At 40.3% G+C, this 18,596-nt stretch overlaps 1 protein-coding gene across 1 annotated transcript in view; it reads right to left on the reverse strand.

Moving 5' to 3' along the window:
- The window catches only part of LOC120917228 (alcohol dehydrogenase 1-like), a 53,692-nt gene extending 43,081 nt beyond the window's left edge, over positions 1–10,611 (reverse strand). The window contains exons 1-2 of the mRNA XM_040328366.1: positions 10,400–10,611; positions 2,110–2,211 (exon numbers count right to left, since the gene is read on the reverse strand). Coding sequence (XP_040184300.1) covers positions 2,110–2,211; positions 10,400–10,417 — 120 coding nt within the window. The 5' untranslated portion in view covers positions 10,418–10,611. The remainder of the gene's footprint in view (positions 1–2,109; positions 2,212–10,399) is intronic.
- Positions 10,612–18,596: the final 7,985 nt, after the last annotated feature.

Here is an 18,596-nt window from a genome sequence, read left to right on the forward strand (position 1 = left end):
GCGTCTCCGGTGTCCTCTTCTCCACGGAGTCTCTGCGTTGATTGGATAGATTGATAGCAACGTGGCCATTGGCTCCCGTTGCTGTCAATCAAATCCAGGGGGCAGGGCTGAGTCATACTCTCTGCGGCACTGGAGAGCATCCGCAAGGTAACCTCCTTGGGAGAGAGCTTCCCAGAGGGGGTTAGCTACTGCGGGGAGGAGCCGTGAGAGCCACCACAGGACCCCAGAACAGGAGGCAAAAGGAACTGCACAGTGGAGGTAAGTATGACATGTTTGTTATTTTTTTTGTAAATGAACCTTTACAACCACTTTAACCTCTCAGTCTGCTGCAAACAGAGTGTGGCAGCTTGTATTAAACCACTTAAGACCCGGACCAAAATGCAGGTAAAGGACCAGGCCCCTTTTTGCGATTCGGCACTGCGTAGCTTTAACTGACAATTGCGCGGTCGTGCGACGTGGCTTTCAAACCAAAATTGGCGTCCTTTTTTCCCCACAAATAGAGCTTTCTTTTGGTGGTATTTGATCACCTCTGCGGTTTTTATTTTTTGCGCTATAAACAAAAATAGAGCGACAATTTTGAAAAAAAATACTATATTTTTACTTTTTGCTATAATAAATATCCCCCCAAAAATATATAAAAAAACACATTTTTTCCTCAGTTTAGGCCGATACGTATTCTTCTACCTATTTTTGGTAAAAAAAATCGCAATAAGCGTTTATCGATTGGTTTGCGCAAAATTTATAGCGTTTACAAAATAGGGGATAGTTTTATTGCATTTTTATAGATTTTTTTTTTTACTACTAATGGCGGCGATCAGCGATTTTTTTTTTCGTGACTGTGACATTATGGCGGACACATCGGACAATTTTGACACATTTTTGGGACCATTGTCATTTTCACAGCAAAAAGTGCTATAAAAATGCATTGTTTACTGTGAAAATGCCAATTGCAGTATGGGAGTTAACCACTGGGGGGCGCTGAAGGGGTTAAGTGTGACCTCATATGTGTTTCTAACTGTAGGGAGGGCGGGGCTGGACGTGTGACGTCATTGATTGTGTTTCCCTATATCAGGGAACACATGATCAATGACAGCGCCACTGTGAAGAACGGGGAAGGTGTGTTTACACACAGCTCTCCCCATTCTTCAGCTCCGGGGACCGATCGCGGCACTCCGGCAGTGAACGGGTCTGCGTTCGCCCGCGACCCACGGCTGGGCATTTAATAATCACGTAAAGGTATGTGATTGTGCCCAGCCGTGCCATTCTGCCAACATATATCGGCGTTAGGCGGTCCTTAAGTGGTTAAACTGGCCACTCTGTATGTAGCTTCTGACAGGCTGCGCAAGGAGCCCCGTATCTCTCGAACCATAGGTTATAGGAGCCCCAATTTTAGGACTTAGGCTACACACCCTCCAAATTTGGGGTCTCTGTGACCTTAGGTCCCAGAGCTATGACCCTTGAAGCAAGTTTTTTTTTTTTTACATATACATGGCAGGTGCGGATCTGCCTTACCTGCCTCCCCTGACTGCACGTCCCTGCATTAGAATTACTACCGAATAAGTTATATGGGTGAAAATAGATTCATAAGCTAAAAATTAGATTTATTGGGGCTCATTTAAAAGGCAATGAGATAGACGCATCGATGTAAAAGGAAGAAAAAAAATTCCCACATTATGTATCTCCAAAGCAGCTGTGCTCTGGTCTTTCAACAGAAAGAAACAGAGGCTTGGGCCATAACGAAATCATGAACTTGTACAGAGTGAGATGGTGACCTCTTACAGTATATGTGTATGTGTTGAGGAGTGAGGTTTGTGCCACTGCAGAAAGGGAAAAGAATCCGGAGAGTTCAGGGGGAGGATAAAAGTAGAGCCCTTTGAGCCATGTCCCACACCCCACCATCCACTGGCAAATCAGAGTACAATGTTGTATTTTAGCAGCTATGGTTGGATACTGGTTCAAAATAGGGAGCGCACTGCACAATAGGAAGTCCAGTGATGGTAATAGAAGGTCCAGCTACAAATCTTACTACATGTTTTCAGCACTAAGAACAGATAACTGGATTAATATAGATAATAAAATACATTTTTTTTTAAAAAGATAAAACTTGACCTTAATACGAACTTCTTCTGCTTTTGGTGGTTGCACCTCGATCTCCTCAATCACCAGTGGCTGATTTGGGGCCCAAGCCACAGCCGCTTTGCATTTTATAATCTATAGACAAAACATACATTCAATTTATGGGATCAGTACAGGTGGTGTTTTACTGTATGGTACTACAAGAAATTGGTGGGTTTATTTGCTACAATGATGGCAAGAGCTATTTTCGACCCTTTTTTTGCCGTAGCCCTTTTTTGTTTTTTTCACACATAAAATGCACATATTTTAAATATTAAAGGCACTTACAACATTATGAATTGCCTGAAAGCAAAGGCCTTGTAGAATACAATTGTGATTGCCATGATTTATGTCCCATCATTTTTAAGCTTCTGTTCAAATTTCCCGGCGTGCATTGCTCCCACTGACATCACTAGGACGTCAGTGGTTTTCGACGTGAGCGTAACTTGCGACACGTGGGTTTCTGAATCGGCGTATGCAAACAACGTAAAAAAATTCAAACTCGACGCGGAACGACGGCTATACCTAACATTGGCTGCGCCTCATAGAAGCAGGGGTAAGTATACCCAGGGAAAACCGCTACGGAAACGTCGTAACAACACTGCGTCGGGTCCGCGTACGTTCGTGAATTCGCGTATCTCGCTAATTTACATATTATTCAGCGTAAATCAGCTGGAACGCCCCCCGCGCCATTTTCAAATTGAAAATAAGATCCGACGGTGTAACACAGTGTAACACTGTCGGATCTTAGCCATATGTATGCGTAACTGATTCGATGAATCAGGCGCATAGATACGACCAGTTTAAGTCAGAGATACGATGGCGTATCAGGAGATACACAGTCGTATCTCTTTGTGAATCTGGCCCATTGTGTTTTTTTTTCATTTAAAGTGTGACAGTGCCCTCCGGCAGCTGTTTACCATAGGTAATATAGAAATAGAGCACTCTGGCGCTGTCTGATGGACTGGGGGGGGGGGGGACTGCAGCAGCACCTGTGGATCTGATCCTAAAAGAAAAAGTGATAATAATGTGAAGTATGGTAGCTGCGCTGTGGGGGAGGGAAGGTGGAAGTGAAAAGAGAATGCGAAGTAAAGGTATCGTGGGTGAACTTAAACAGTGAGATAAAAAAATATATATAAAATGTATCTGATGATACTACAATGAACAATACAGATGACAGTGAACAAACACCTATAATCCTGTAAAGATTTAACAGTGAAAATGCAAAGTAAAATGACTACTACATATACAAACACCAAAAATAGCATAAAATAAGTGGGAAAAAAAGTGAAAAACTATCGAAAATCACACATGTGATAAAGTCCTGTCCATAAATAAGGATCAAATCTAGCAGTTCAGTAATTCCTCAACAGAACAGTGTCTAGATAAACACCTCCACCAAAATTGCAATATGCACAAATGAAATCTTCAGTGATGACACCTCTGATGTGCTGGCAGCTCACCTCACGGTTGCTTATCCAAACAGCTAACCAAGATCCTGATCGAAGCTGGATGTGTGGGCTGATAAAACACCTCCTCCTGACTCCTAAGACAGCTCTCAGCGGCCAATGTGTGTCATGGAAGAGAGAAGATATATGCAAGGCATATAGCATGACACTGTGGGGGTACCTCGAACAGGTAAAGATTTGAGAAAATGCACTCACATGAATGAAAGGACAGGGGGCATAAATCCACAAGTGCCGAACTCGTATCCCCCTCAGAGTGTCAGCTATACAGGTGAGAGTGTGATCTGATCCTCATACGTCCAAATGGCAAGGCTCAATGTATCATAGGAGCATTAAGAAGAGCGAAAAGAGACCATAGCGTGACTCCATATAATGGATACATTTAATAAAAAACAAATAAAAAACTCACATTTAGGTAGTGAAGTAAAATAAAACATCCACAAGCGCCAAACTTGTATTAAAACTTCAGACGCTGTCTGTACCCGGTACTCCAATCCCTTCATATCAGGTTATCCCCTGATGAAGTCACGTGATGTGACGATACGTAGGGATTGGACCACCGGGTACAGACAGAGTCTGAAGTTTTAATACGAGTTCGGCGCTCGTGGATGTTTTAATTTACTTCACTACCTAAATGTGAGTTTTTTATTTGTTTTTTATTAAATTTATCCATTATATAGAGTCACGCTATGGTCTCTTTTTCGCTCTTCTTAATGCTCCCATGATACATTGAGCCTTGCCATTTGGACGTATGAGGATCAGATCACACTCTCACCTGTATAGCTGAAACTCTGAGGGGGATACGAGTTCGGCACTCGTGGATTTTTGCCCGCTGTCCTTTCATTCATGTGAGTGCATTTTCTCAAATGTTTACCTGTTCGAGGTACCCCCACAGTGTCATGCTATATGCATTGCATATATCTTCTCTCTTCGATGGAAACACATTGGCCGCTGAGAGCTGTCTTAGGAGTCAGGAGGAGGTGTTTTATCAGCCCACACATCCAGCTGCGATCAGGATCTCGGTTAGCTGTTTGGATAAGCAGCCGTGAGGTGAGCTGCCAGCACATCAGAGGTGTCATCACTGAGGATTTCATTTGTGCATATTGCAATTTTGGTGGAGGTGTTTATCTAGACACTGTTCTGTGGAGGAATTACTGAACTGCTAGATTTGATCCTTATTTATGGACAGGACTTTATCACATGTGTGATTTTTGATAGTTTTGCACTTTTTTTTCCACTTATTTTATACTATTTTTGGAGTTTGTATATGTAGTAGCCATTTTACTTTGCATTTTCACTGATAAATCTTTACAGGATTATAGGTGTTTGTTCACTTTCATCTGTATTGTTCATTGTAGTATCATCAGATACATTATATATATATATTTTTTTTATCTCACTGTTTAAGTTCACCCACGATCCCTTTACTTTGCATTCCCTTTTCACTTCCACCTTCCCATTCCCTCCCCCACAGCGCAGCTACCATACTTCACATGTTTACCATAGGGCTGACCAAGGACCAGATGGTCCCCGGCCACCTCTATGACCTTCGGAGGCTGGGCCTTGACAGATGTAAACACTGCTGTGTTTTTTAGCTGGTAAGGCTGAGATAGTTTTTTGTTTGTTTTTTATCTCAGGTTTTCCAGCCTAGAGGAGAGATGTGGGGTCTTAAAGACCCCACATCTCTCTGTAAAGAGGACCTGTCATGCACTACTCCTATTTAAAGGGTTGTTTACATCCCTTGTAATAGGAATAAAAGGGATCACAAAAAAAAAAGATTAAAGGGAAAAAGTAAAAAAAATTGAATAAACAATAAACAAATAAACAATTAAATCGCCCTGTCCCTGCGTGCTCGCACGCAAAAGCGAACACATACGTACGTCGTGCCCGCATATGTAAACGGTGTTCAAACCACACATTTGAGGTATTGCCAAGAACATTAGAGCCCCATACACACTATCAGTTTTCCTGCAGGTTTTCTCTTCAGGTTTACCAAAACCATCTAATATGAGGTCAAACCTCAAGAGTTTCAATTTGTATGCAATCAGGCAGGCCCTTGCACTACATGGTTTTGGTAAACCTGAAGAGAAAACCTGCAGGAAAACTGATAGTGTGTATGGGGCTTGAGAGCAATAATTCAAGCCCAATACCTTCTATTTTGGCGCCATTCTTTGTGTGTGTGCAATTTTAAAGCGTGACATGTTAGGTATCTATTTACTGGGCATAACATCCTCTTTCACATTTTACAAAAAATTGGGCTAGTTTTTTTTTTAATTCATGAAACATTTTTTTCCCCCAAAAAAAACACATTTGAAAAATTGAAAACAGTATATTTCATTTCTGAAAAATTTGCTTTTATTTTTTTCTCTTAAAATTGATCTTTAAAGGAGAATTATGACATCCATTGTGTTCTTTTCATCATCCTATATTTACCTCGGGGTATCTTTTTCATTTATTATTTTATTGTTTACTTTTCTTAACTTTTCTATTTTTAAGCATTATAATTAACTTCTCAATTCTTTAAGTTGTCCTTTTGGGTTATGTGGATATTCTCTCAAGTGAATGGTTTTGCATATTTTTTTTTTCCTTTCCTTAGAAGTGGACATGCATCACATTTTTGTAGTTGAATACAAGATAAATAGTTCTGATGAATAATATACAATTGCAACTAGTGGTTACGTACTGGGCGATAAGTTTTGGCGTGTATAATATACAATTGAAGCAACTGTAAGAAGCATAGGCGTGTGCCAGGTGTGCCTGGCACACCCTAATCACCCCTCTGTGATGGGCTTTCTTATGTCAGAACTGCCGTAACTCAGATCCGGCATCTCTGCCAAATATACCCAAGTGGCAGTGGCTGTGCTTTGAGCGGGAGGACTCTTTTGTATGAAAGAACCTGTGAAACATGCAAAGTAAACGGGAGCCCAGGCAGCCAGATGCATTTGCCGAAGCAGCTTCTATAGTTCCAATTACAGGTCAATTACAGTAAGTACATCTGCATCCCCGCCTGCCAGGAGGCTCTCTTCTGCTTTCATGGGACAGGAACGGAGGGCAACAGCAGGTTGGCAGCAGCTAGAGCATAGAGGTGAGCACTGAGCAGACAAATTAAAAAAAACATTATAATGTACAAAAAAAAGGCAACGATTTATAAACAAACCCTTGGTTGAAAAAAGAGAATTTCTTGCCTCAACCCCCAATCTCCAACATTCTTAGGAGCCACAGGTGATGCTCTGTGCCTTCTGGCAAAGTGAGGAGCTCAAAATCTTGTGAGAGTACACCCCAGCCTTTTAGAAGAGTGCATTATCATGAACTTGAGCTCCCAGAAGTGTTGGAGGCTGGGGCTGAGGTAAGTGTTTTTTTTGGGGTGAACAGTTTGTTTGCAAATAGCTTTTTAAAGCCAGTTCTGTTGGGGAAGGAGGTGGCGAGGGCATATCAAAACAGCGGACCTTCATATGCTGAGCTGTATTGTAAAAAAAAGTGTGTATATATATATATATATATATATATATATATATATATATATATATATATATATATATACTGTATATATATATATATACAAATATACATACCCACACATGCACGTGTGTTTGAGCTTTGGTTTGAGGTGTACACTCTAATACAATAGGCTTTGTACACCTACGGTAAGAATAATACACATTCTCCCAGTCTTAAATAGACCCAGTTATGACAAATAGTCAAAGAGTTTATTATTTATGCAGTAAATAGGAATATAAAGTTAAAGTGATTGTAAACGTTAGTTTTTGGGTTTTCGCTTTTCTTTAAATAATAAACATGTCGTACCTGTTCTGTGCAATGATTTTGCACAGAGCAGCCCTGATTCTCCTCTTCTCGGAGGATGCAGAGAATGCATTAAGGTAAAACAGCTTCAGGCTTTAGAACCCCCCTGTGTTTTTGAATTGCCACACATTCATGTAATTTTTACAAATACATTTCAATCTTTTTTAATCTGCAGATTTTGAAGTAAAATAATACTTGGGGATCCAGCCAAGACGCCTTTTCAGACGCCTCTTGCTATAGGGTAACAACACTCTGTTCCTGTCTCCCAGTTGTGCTCCTGCATTGTCACCCTGTCACACGTAGTTCTGATTGAGACTGCAAATGGCTATTGGAGTGAGTGTGTGTGGACAGGTCATGGCTGCAAAGACAATGCAGGAGATCAGCAGTACAGTATGAATGTGTATGTGGCATTCCCTGAATTTTTCCCACACGTTTTTCCCCACGTTCACAGAACACCTTTAGCCCTGGTTCACAATGGTGCGATTTGACATGTCAAATTGCATGTCAAATCGGCTGCATTTTCCGGCAATTGCCGGCAATGGCACCGTCCTAATCGGTGCAACGTTGCATCTGCGGTGCTGCACTGATTTCAAAAAGTAGTTTCTGTACTACAGAAACCTGCACAGATGTCTCTGTAATCGCGGCCAAAATCGGGACTGGCAAGCAGGAGTGAAATTGCGTGAGTTCAGCTGAACTCGCACAGCTTCATTCCCGCAGGCCAGTGTGAACCTGGGCTAACACTGCATTTTCACCGATGTGAAGTGGTGAATCTGTGTTTTTGAGATACATTTTAAAGTGTGAGAAATGAAGGAAAGTGTCCATTTAGCATACTATAGTAAAATAATCCTTGTATGCCATAATTACTGCACAAAAACTTTCATTATAATAATATACACAAAGATATCTAAGGAATTGGATGAAGAACGAGGCATAACAGGTTTTGATCATATATTTACCAACCTTCTTGTAAGCAATTAAGTGGTTTTACTTACAAGTCATAAATAAAAATTCATACAATATTTAATATTAAGAACCTTTGTTTCTAACTACTAGCCCTGCAGTCCCAGAATAGAAAAGGGAGGTGACTGACATTATGGAGGTGGAATGTTGGATAAACATGAAAAAATTCAAAGATATCTGCGCTGGTTCGGTGTAATATTAATATGAAATATTGGACTATATGAAATATGGACAATTGATACCCAGTCCGAAAACGGGCAATTCTTTTAAAGAGTTATTTTGTTTTTCATGTTAGGCGACTCATGTTTTGTGAGGTTTTAGCTTTATTGAGTATAGGCTGTGTCATTTTATTGCATATTATACTTGGTATTTGTCACAAGGCATGCACATTCCTTTAATGCCACTGAATAATGTGTAATTATTTTTTTTTTTCCCTTCTTTATTTATTTTTCCATTTTTTAATGGATGGCATTACTTTCTGTCTGCAACCTCTTGACATTGTACTGTATGTTAGTTTTGATAAGACCTGAATTGCCTATTTTCGAACCTGTGAAGGTGCCCCCCACAACCAGTTGTTCTTTGTACTGTATTATGCTATTGAATACACACGCCAGTGGTGACTTATGCAAGTGCATTGTTGATTATTTCCTTTGTGATACCTGTTCGTATCTTACTGTAGTTAAAAACCTAATAAAATTGATTGTAAAAAAAAAGCCTTTGTTTCAAATGTCAAATTAATCTATTTATAAAAGGGCTAAAATGCTACAAACAAAATGGAGGCCCACCATGGCTCAGAACGTAAAAATGGTGCAGGTCAAACCAAATACGGTTTATTGTAAAAAATATCATACAATGCAACCATACGGAGCCTTTTTTATTTTTCCATTTTTACGTTCTGGGCCTCAGTGACCATTCCTGGATCTACTCCACCATTATCCTTTGGATCCACGTGGCTGACAGTTGTCCAACATTGGTCGGTCTCATAGAGCCGCAATACCGCATCTAGTGTAGTACGTTTCCAGCGTTGCAGCACCAGGAACCAAAGGTTTTAGAGCTTGTTTCACTCACTGTCGTATGGCATGTATGTGCATTACTTTCGGTAAGAGTACCCTACTATCTACTTGAAAACTACTTGACCAGAAGTTTGTTTCAGGCATCTGATTGGTTTGCTACAAACACTACACCTGGAAGTTTACTTCTTTTATACACTTTATGGACTAATGCTTAATATTTACAAATTCACTGTGTGTTTTATTTTTATTGCATTTATCCACATATGTATACAGTTTCACATGTTTCATAGTGTGTGCATACACACCATATTCATATTGTCACTGCTAGCCAGTGACTCACTTTTCATTTGTGCGTTTATGAACAGATGGTTGATCCTATTTGTCAGCACTACACTAATTTTTGTATATGCCCATATATACACTGTGATTTTAGTAATAAACTTACATTTAATAACAGTATTCTATTCTATTCTATCCCAGAGCAGGAGGTCCAGGGCCACATCAGAGGGCTCCATGGGCCACTGGTTGTGCACCCCTGGTCTAAACCCTCTAACTGCCACTTTTAATGGACATTTTGGTGTTGTTAAAGGAAAATGAAAAAATAACAGACTTACTAGCAGAATTACCAAGGAAAAAATAAAGCAAAAAAAAAAAGAAAACCAATGCAGCCACAACATCAAAGAACTGTCAAGCTGTAATAAAATAAATGTTTGTTTGTGGGTTCAATATTAGGTTTAACACAAATTCACTGGGTTGAACATTTACTGACTTCACATTCCATTCTTTATACTTATTACAAATGTTGCAGGGATATTGTGCAGGATGTACAGTCAATGCCTTTATTGTTGCGAATGTGACTGGATTCCCCAAAATGTTATAAATAAAGAAAAAAACGTATGGACAATTTTGCAGGGCTAGTGTAATAAATGTCCAGTCAGTGTCAGCTAGTTTATCATTATGAATGTGACTGGATTCCCTAGAATGGTATAAATAAAGCAACACATTTTAGAGGAATATAGTAAAGCTAAAAATCAAGTATCTTACCTTTCCTGAAGTGCTCATTGTTGAAATGTTCTCGTCTTGTCAGCTAGAGAAATGTTTATCCAACTTTTCATGTGTGAATTAATAAAGCTACTTTCCAAGGACATGCCCAGTTAATACATGCAAAAACTTGCAAATTACTGTATTACATAATTTTCCTTTTTTTGCAAAGATGACTTTAGATTTTGCAGATACATCTTTACACATTAGACAACATATGCAGACTGGAGTATATTAATTTATGTGATCAGATATGTGTTTCCCAGTTATAAGCTTTGATTGATCAGTGTATATTTGATTAACAAGTTACCTGAGAATCAAAAGCATGTTAAGGCTAGTTGTAACTGTAACGTGTATACCCAATTATAACACTGTCATACTGAATTTTAGAAACAACGACAGCATAGGAGTTACTAATGTTAGATAAGCTTAAGTATAGTTTGTTTTAAACAATAAGTTGCATGCAGGGGAAAAAAAAAAAAGAAAAATTCTCCTGCATGTGAATGAATAATTGAAGTAAAGTTAAAAGGGTTGTAAAGGCATTCTATGCATTAAGATAAAAAGCCTTCTATGTGCAGCAGACCCCCTCATCCCCCCTAATACTTACCTGAGGTCCCTCTCTGTCCAGCAATGTCCATTAGTGTCTCAGCCATCTGAGATTCTCCTCCTGATTGGCTGAGACACAGCAGCGGCGCCATTGGCTCCCGCTGCTGTCAATCAAAGTCAGCTAGCCAATCAGGGGAGAAAGGGAGCTAGGCTGGGTCAGGGCTCCATGTCTGAATGGACACAGGGACCTGTGACTCAGCTCGGGTGCCCCCATAACAAGCTGCTTGCTGTGGGGGCACTGAACAGGACGGAGGGGCCAGGATCACAGAAGAGGGACCCAAGAAGATGAGGATCAGGGCCACTCTGTCCAATTCCACTGCAACAGAGCAGGCAAGTATAACATGATTATTATTTTTATAGGAAAAAACAAGACTTTACAATCACTTTAAAGCGGACGTCCGCCCACCACTGCAAAAATTAAAAGCCAGCAGCTACACATACTGCAGTTGCTGACTTTTATAAATAGGACACTTATCGGTCCTGGAGTCCAGCGATGTCGGTACCTCAGCTGATGTTTTCATCCTGGGGAAGGAGGGGGGAGCCGAGCTGCTGGCGTAATTCACCGTGGCCAAGACTCCCTGAAGTGGGGACAGGATTCCTGTCAAAGACAGGTATCCGTTCTGCCCTGCATCCCGAAAGGTGCCAAATGTGTCACTAGAGGGGGGAGGAGACAGATTAGTGAAAGTTCCACTTTTGGGTGGAACTCTGCTTTAACTTTAGCAAATTACTCCATAGCATAATTGTGCCAAACACTGCCCACCACCATAACATAATGCCTTTGCTTTGAGTACCTTGGAACCACCATCTTAATATTGTACGTATCAACAAATTATCTAAAGCTTGTGTGCTGTGCTTCTTTTTTTCATCTTTAGCCTATTAACACAAATCTGTTGAATGACTAAGCCCTGTCTATGGCACTCAAAAAAGCTCATCTGCAGCTTTGATTTCCAGGGGTTTACAGGAAAATGAAATGGACCAAGACATGGGGAAAGGAAAGAACAGATGCTCCTCTTTGACAAGTCAGAACCTGCCTATCATTTTATGTTCATTTGTTGGAGGATCTTAGATGAAGATTACATGTGCAGGCATAATCTGACATTCAGAAAAGATTTTTCTGGTCATGTTCATGCTTAAACATGCACATCTAGTTCGCCCTTCTGGTTATCATGGCAGAAGAAAAAGTGCAGAATAAGCCTGTAGGTTATCAGGACAGGAAGAGAACAATGGCAATTTTAAAACGTTTTCAGATCTTTTGGATTGATCTTTCGCCTCTCCTGAGAGCAGTCATTTGGTAGCATGAATCTTTAGCAACATTCGGGTGTCTAATCCATTTTTTGGCAGCACTCTGTAGCAAAAAAAGTGGTGATGTCTGCGCTGTGAAAGAGAGGGGGAGGGGGGATGAGGGGGGGGGGGTGGGGATATGAGTGTGGGGATACAAATAAGCCCGTGGAGCGGGAAGATAGTATAATTGTACAAACACAGTGAAATTTGCAACCTAGGGACAGTGATTGAACATACAGCCTGAATAGAGCTGTATTAAAATGAACAAAGTGAAAAAAAAGTTTCTTCAGTGATTAAAACAAAACAGTCCCGGATTAATGCAAACAGAAGACCAGGGTTCCAAGTGAAGTTGATAAAGAAAGGATGGATGGTCTATAGTGAAAAGTTCCAAAGCCAAATAGGTGAAGTTGTGCATCAAAAACGAATCCAGAAGCGTGCAGCCCACACCATTAGTGATCCTAGCAGCTTACCTCACGGCTGTCACATAAAGCCAAATCAGATACCAATGCTTCAAACTCTTAATGGATGTGTGTCTTCCCAATGGATCTCCGCAGTGGACCATACATGTAAGGGATACAATAAAAATACTGGAGTATAGTCCTGATACCACACATGAAGGGGTCTCTGTAGTGGGTAAGTAGATGTAAACTTACATAACTTACACAGTATATAGAAAAAGGTGCCTATCTCCACGAGCGCCGAGCTCGTCGCCCTGTACTTCTCACTGCAACTGCTTGCTCCTTTCACTATCCGTGGGGACGGCCACTCAGATAAAAGTGCAAGAGGCGTGTTCGTCACATCACGTGACTTCATCAGGGGAAGACCGGTCTTTCCCAGTGACGTACGAGGGTGCATCAGAGGGGGCGGGGTCACGTGACGGGTGGCCGCTTCCCCTATATAAGAAATGTCACAGCTCCAGCGCGTCATTCCGCTGGGCTGTGTCCAGCGGAGAGAGGAGCTGCCTGCTGCGCTCTGGACGGATGGATCTTCTCATCGCTGGACTGGACCGCTGATCACCCGTCACAGGAAAGATCATCCGTCGATGGATAGAAGACCACGTTGGAGCGGGGGCCGGGCCGAGAGTGGATTCACATCGCTGCATTTTTTTTTTTAATTAATAAAGGATATTTTTCTACGGTGTCTGTGTGTTTTTTTTTAACTATTTACACCTCCTTCGTGAAATGGTAGAGGTACAGTGTACCCCATTACCAATTCACATAGGGGGGGGGCCAGGATCTGGGGGTCCCCTTTGTTAAAGGGGTCTTCCAGATTCTGATAAGCCCCCCGCCCGCAGACCCCCACAACCACCGGGCAAGGGTTGTGGGGATGAGGCCCTTGTCCCCATCAACATGGGGACATCCTCCCCATGTTGAGGGCATGTGGCCTGGTGCGGTTCAGGAGAGGGGGGGCCTGCACTCTGTCCCCCCCTCTTTTCTGCGGCCGGCCAAGTTAACGTGCTCGGATTTTTGGGGGAACTCCACGCCATTTTTTTTTTAAATTTGGGGTGGAGTTCCCCTTAAAATCCACACCATACCTGAAGAGTCTGGTATGGATATTTGGGGGGAACCCCACGTCATTTTTTTTTTAAATTGACGGTGGGGTTCCCCTTAATATCCATATCAGACCTGAAGGGCCTGTTAATGGAATTTGGGGGACCCCCAGCTTTTTTATTTTTATTTTTTATGAATGAATCATCTCTGAATTGCCAGAGCCGACAATTCATTAGAGCCGCAAAAACGGTTTTAAATGCCTTTTTTTCTTTCAGAAATGACACTTTGTGCGGGGACAGTTCTAAGTACGGGAAACATGCGCTATTTCACATGCTAACTTTACACCCCCCCCCCCCCCCAGGTACGAAATTTAAAGTAATATTACACTTTTATTGTTTCACTTTTAGCATTATTAAATTCACTGCTCCTGAAAAAACGTCCGTTTTTAAAACTTTTTTTGCATTGATACATGTTTCCTGGGACAGGACCCAGGTCCCCAAACACTTTTTAGGACAATAAATTGCATATTAGCCTTTAAAATTAACACTTTAGATTTCTCCCATAGACTTTAACAGGGTGTTCCGCGGCTTTTTGAATTTGCCGCGAACACCCCTAATTGTTCGTTGTTCGCCGAACAGGCGAACAGGCAATGTTCGAGTCGAACATGAGTTCGACTCGAACTCGAAGCTCATCCCTACTTATTATATATACAGTACATAACATAGAGGTCTACAAATTAACACTCAACTTAGCAACCGATACTGAGCAAAGTTAAATACAAACAATTTCTTCAGACCTGGTTGAACCATCGAATGGTTACTCTACACTTGAAAAACTGTGTATATTCACTCAAAATAGGTCAATATATTGAGGGTTATTTTGTAGATGTTGTGTATACATTTAGATATATAATTTGAGGATTTTTTGACCAAGAACAGCATATAGTAATATTTGGTGTTAAAAAGTGCTACATCCAGAGTAAACAATAGATTATTTTGAAAATGTGTATGTAATATTGTGGTACAAGATTCCTTGTTAAGTGAATTTCTATGATGGATTATATTAAAATATGTCGTAAAATGATATTTGTATGATATCATAATGATTTTTGTGTGGTGATTTAGTGTGGTGCTGTAGTGTGCTTTATGTATTAAATCAATGTTTTGACCAATTATTATTGAGCTTATAATTGTATGCACTGGTTCTTTTCAAGGCATGTTGCAAATGGCAATCTATTTTAATTGTTTTCAAACTTTAAGTTAAGGATTTGGGTATATGTTTGTATTTATTTATTCATCTTTGTATTTAAACTTATTTTGTGGAATTTTGGGGGGACCTGAAGCTCCCTATATATTGTTATATTCAACATGTACAATTTAACAGAGGTGCTAACTCTTCCCACTAAAATAAATGTTAATTTGGGTTGTGGTTCAAAGTTATATTTCAAATGTTCATGGTATCACTTATGGTGTATTGTTTCAGATAGAAAAAGTTTTAATTTTCATGATGACATTCATTGTGTTCCAAAGTAGCCAATTCACTTTGAATGATCCTACAAGAAGCCATTTGTGGCGTTTATTTATTTAAGGACTTTTGATATTATTATTTATGTGTTGCTTCTATGGTTTTCTTAGTTGTTTGCAGTAGATTTACATTTCATTCCTTTTGGAATGATATGGATTTCTGCACAAATTGGTCATAAAATGTGATCTGATCTTCATCTAAGTCACAACAATAGACAATCACAGCCTGCTTAAACTAATAACATACAAAGAATTAAATGTTACCATGTTTTTATTGAACACACCATGTAAACATTCACAGTGCATGTGGAAAAAGTATGTGAACCCCTAAACTAATGACATCTCCAAGAGCTAATTGGAGCAAGGTGTCAGCCAACTGGAGTCCAATCAATGAGATGAGATTGGAGGTTTTGGTTACAGCTGCCCTGCCCTATAAAAAACACACACCAAATTTGGGTTTGCTTTTCAAAAGAAGCATTTCCTGATGTGAATGATGCCTCGCACAAAAGAGCTCTCAGAAGACCTACGATTAAGAATTGTTGACTTGCATGAAGCTGGAAAGGGTTAAAAAGTATCTCCAAAAGCCTTGCTGTTCATCAGTCCACAGTAAGACAAATTGTCTATAAATGGAGAAAGTTCAGCACTGCTGCTACTCTCCCTAGGAGTGGCCATCCTGTAAAGATGACTGCAAGAGCACAGCAGCGAGTGTCAGCTAAAGACTTACAAAAGTCTCTGGCATATGCTAACATACCTGTTAGCAAATCTACGATACGTAAAACACTAAACAAGAATGGATCTCATGGTAGGATACCACAGAGGAAGCCACTGCTGTCCAAAAAAAACATTGCTGCATGTTTACAGTTTGCACAAGAGCACCTGGAAGTTCCACAGAAGTACTAGCAAAATATTCTGTGGACAGATGGAACCAAAGTTGAGTTGTTTGGAAGAAACACACAACACTATGTGTGGAGAAAAAGAGGCACAGCACACCAACATCAAAAACGTATTCCAACTGTGAAGTATGGTGGTGGGGGCATCATGGTTTGGGGCTGCTTTGCTGCATCAGGGCCTGGACGGATTTCTATCATTCGAAGGAAAAATGTATTCCCATGTTTATCAAGACATTTTGCAGGAGAACTTAAGGCCATCTGTCCACCAGCTGAAGCTCAACAGAAGATGGGTGTTGCAACAGGACAACGACCCAAAGCATAGAAGTATATCAACAACAGATTGGCTTAAACAGAAGAAAATACACCTTCTGGAGTGGCCCAGTCAGAGTCCTGACCTCAACCCGATTGAGATGCTGTGGCATGACCTCAAGAAAGCGATTCACACCAGACATCCCAAGAATATTGCTGAACTGAAACAGTTCTGTAAAGAGGAATGGTCAAGAATTACTCCTGACCGTTGTGCACGTCTCATCTGCAACTACAGGAAACGTTTGGTTGAAGTTATTGCTGCCAAAAGAGGTTCAACCAGTAATTAAATTCAAGGGTTCACATACTTTTTCCACCTGCACTGTGAATGTGTACATGGTGTGTTCAATAAAAACATGGTAACATTTAATTATTTGTTTAAGCAGATTGTGATTGTCTATTGTTGTGACTTAGATGAAGATCAGATCACATTTTATGACCAATTTGTGCAGAAATCCATATCATTCCAAAAGGGTTCACATACTTTTTCTTGCAACTGTAGATTCCCAGCCTTTTCTCTATTCAATGTATTGAAAGGGTACTGCCAAAAAATTCAAGTGGTGATTGTTTACATAAAAACTTAGGGTCAAATCCACAAAAGGGATACAACGGCGTAATTGCTGTAACACCGTCGTATCCCTGTTCCTAACTATGGAACTGATTCACAGAATCAGTTTCCCATAGTTAGGCAGAAGATCCGGCATGTGTAAGGGACTTACACTGCCGGATCTTAGGATGCAGTACCGCATCCGCCGCTGGGGGCATTTCGTGTCAAAATGCCGCCTCGGGTATGCAATTTAGCACTTACGGAGATCCACGAAGCTTTTCAGCTTTGTTTTTTCTCCGTAAGTTTTAGTTTGCATACGCAAAATTAGGGCTGCTTTAACATGGTGTAAAGTTAGTACACCATGTAAAAGCAGACCTTTCTGTCCAGCGACGCGATTTTTTTTAAATTTTGAATTTTTTTTTTCCCGCCGTATCTTTTTTTTTTCCCGCCGTATCTTTTTTTTTCCCGACGCAACTTTATTGACCCGTCGCAATCCACAAAGCTCGGCGTAACGTAATTTCGCGCTATGCACGTTGGGAAAATGACGTCACGAGCATGAGCAGTACGGCCGGCGTGGGAGCGCGCCTAATTTAAATGGGAATCACCCCCATTTGAATAGGAACGCCTTGCGCCGGCGGAATTTAAGTTACACAGCCCAAAATTTCTAGGTAAGTGCTTTGTGGATCGGGCACTTAGGTAGAAATTTTAAGGCAGTGTAACTTAAATGGAAAAAATTAAGTTAGGCACGATCTTTGTGGATTTGGCCCTTAATCTATTCAGTATAAGACTGAGTGGGATATCTCCCTAAGATATATTCATTTTTCTTCCTTTTGTAATAACCTACTTTGAATTATGAATGAATAAATAAAAGTAGAAGTAGAAGTTTTGGAGACCTGTCATTGGGTCTCATAGTTGTCCAATAAAGCCCAGTTGAAGTTACTTATTGTATGGCTGCTTTAACAGTAATAAGTGTGGCTTCTTTTTTTTTTTATAAAGTACTGTTTGTTACAGCAAGGGTTTAAAGCAACCTGCTGGAGTAGGGTAGAGAGCAACGGCCTGGGTCTTCATTGGTCTGACATACCCCCGGCCTAGTGCTTCAATCAAATATGCAGCATTACAGTAATAATGTAGACATTTCCAATGGGACTTTAGAGCCCTTTAACACTGATCAGTTTTGCTGTTTCAAAAGTGTAGAAAAATGCATTAAAAACACTTCACACCAATGTGCTGGGTGGGCTTTGCATTTTTAAAAGTTCTGCATGCTGCATTTTTGGTGCATGTTTAAAAAGTGCACTGTTGTGCTTTTGAGAATAATTTCCTGTACGATAATTATGAATATACATTATTTATAATTTAATATAAGTAATTTTTAAACGATAATATTTTTAAGATACAGGATCAATCAATATGAACACAGACTAAAAAATAAGATATTTATTTCACCAGACATGTATAAATACAAAGTAGTAAAGTCGTCATATGTATAGGTTGACAGAAATAAATTTTACATTAAAATAATGAAAACCAATTGAAACACCCACTAATGGTAATGCTGTA

The sequence above is a fragment of the Rana temporaria genome, chromosome 1 (assembly GCF_905171775.1).
Source record: "Rana temporaria chromosome 1, aRanTem1.1, whole genome shotgun sequence".
Taxonomy (NCBI): domain Eukaryota; kingdom Metazoa; phylum Chordata; class Amphibia; order Anura; family Ranidae; genus Rana; species Rana temporaria.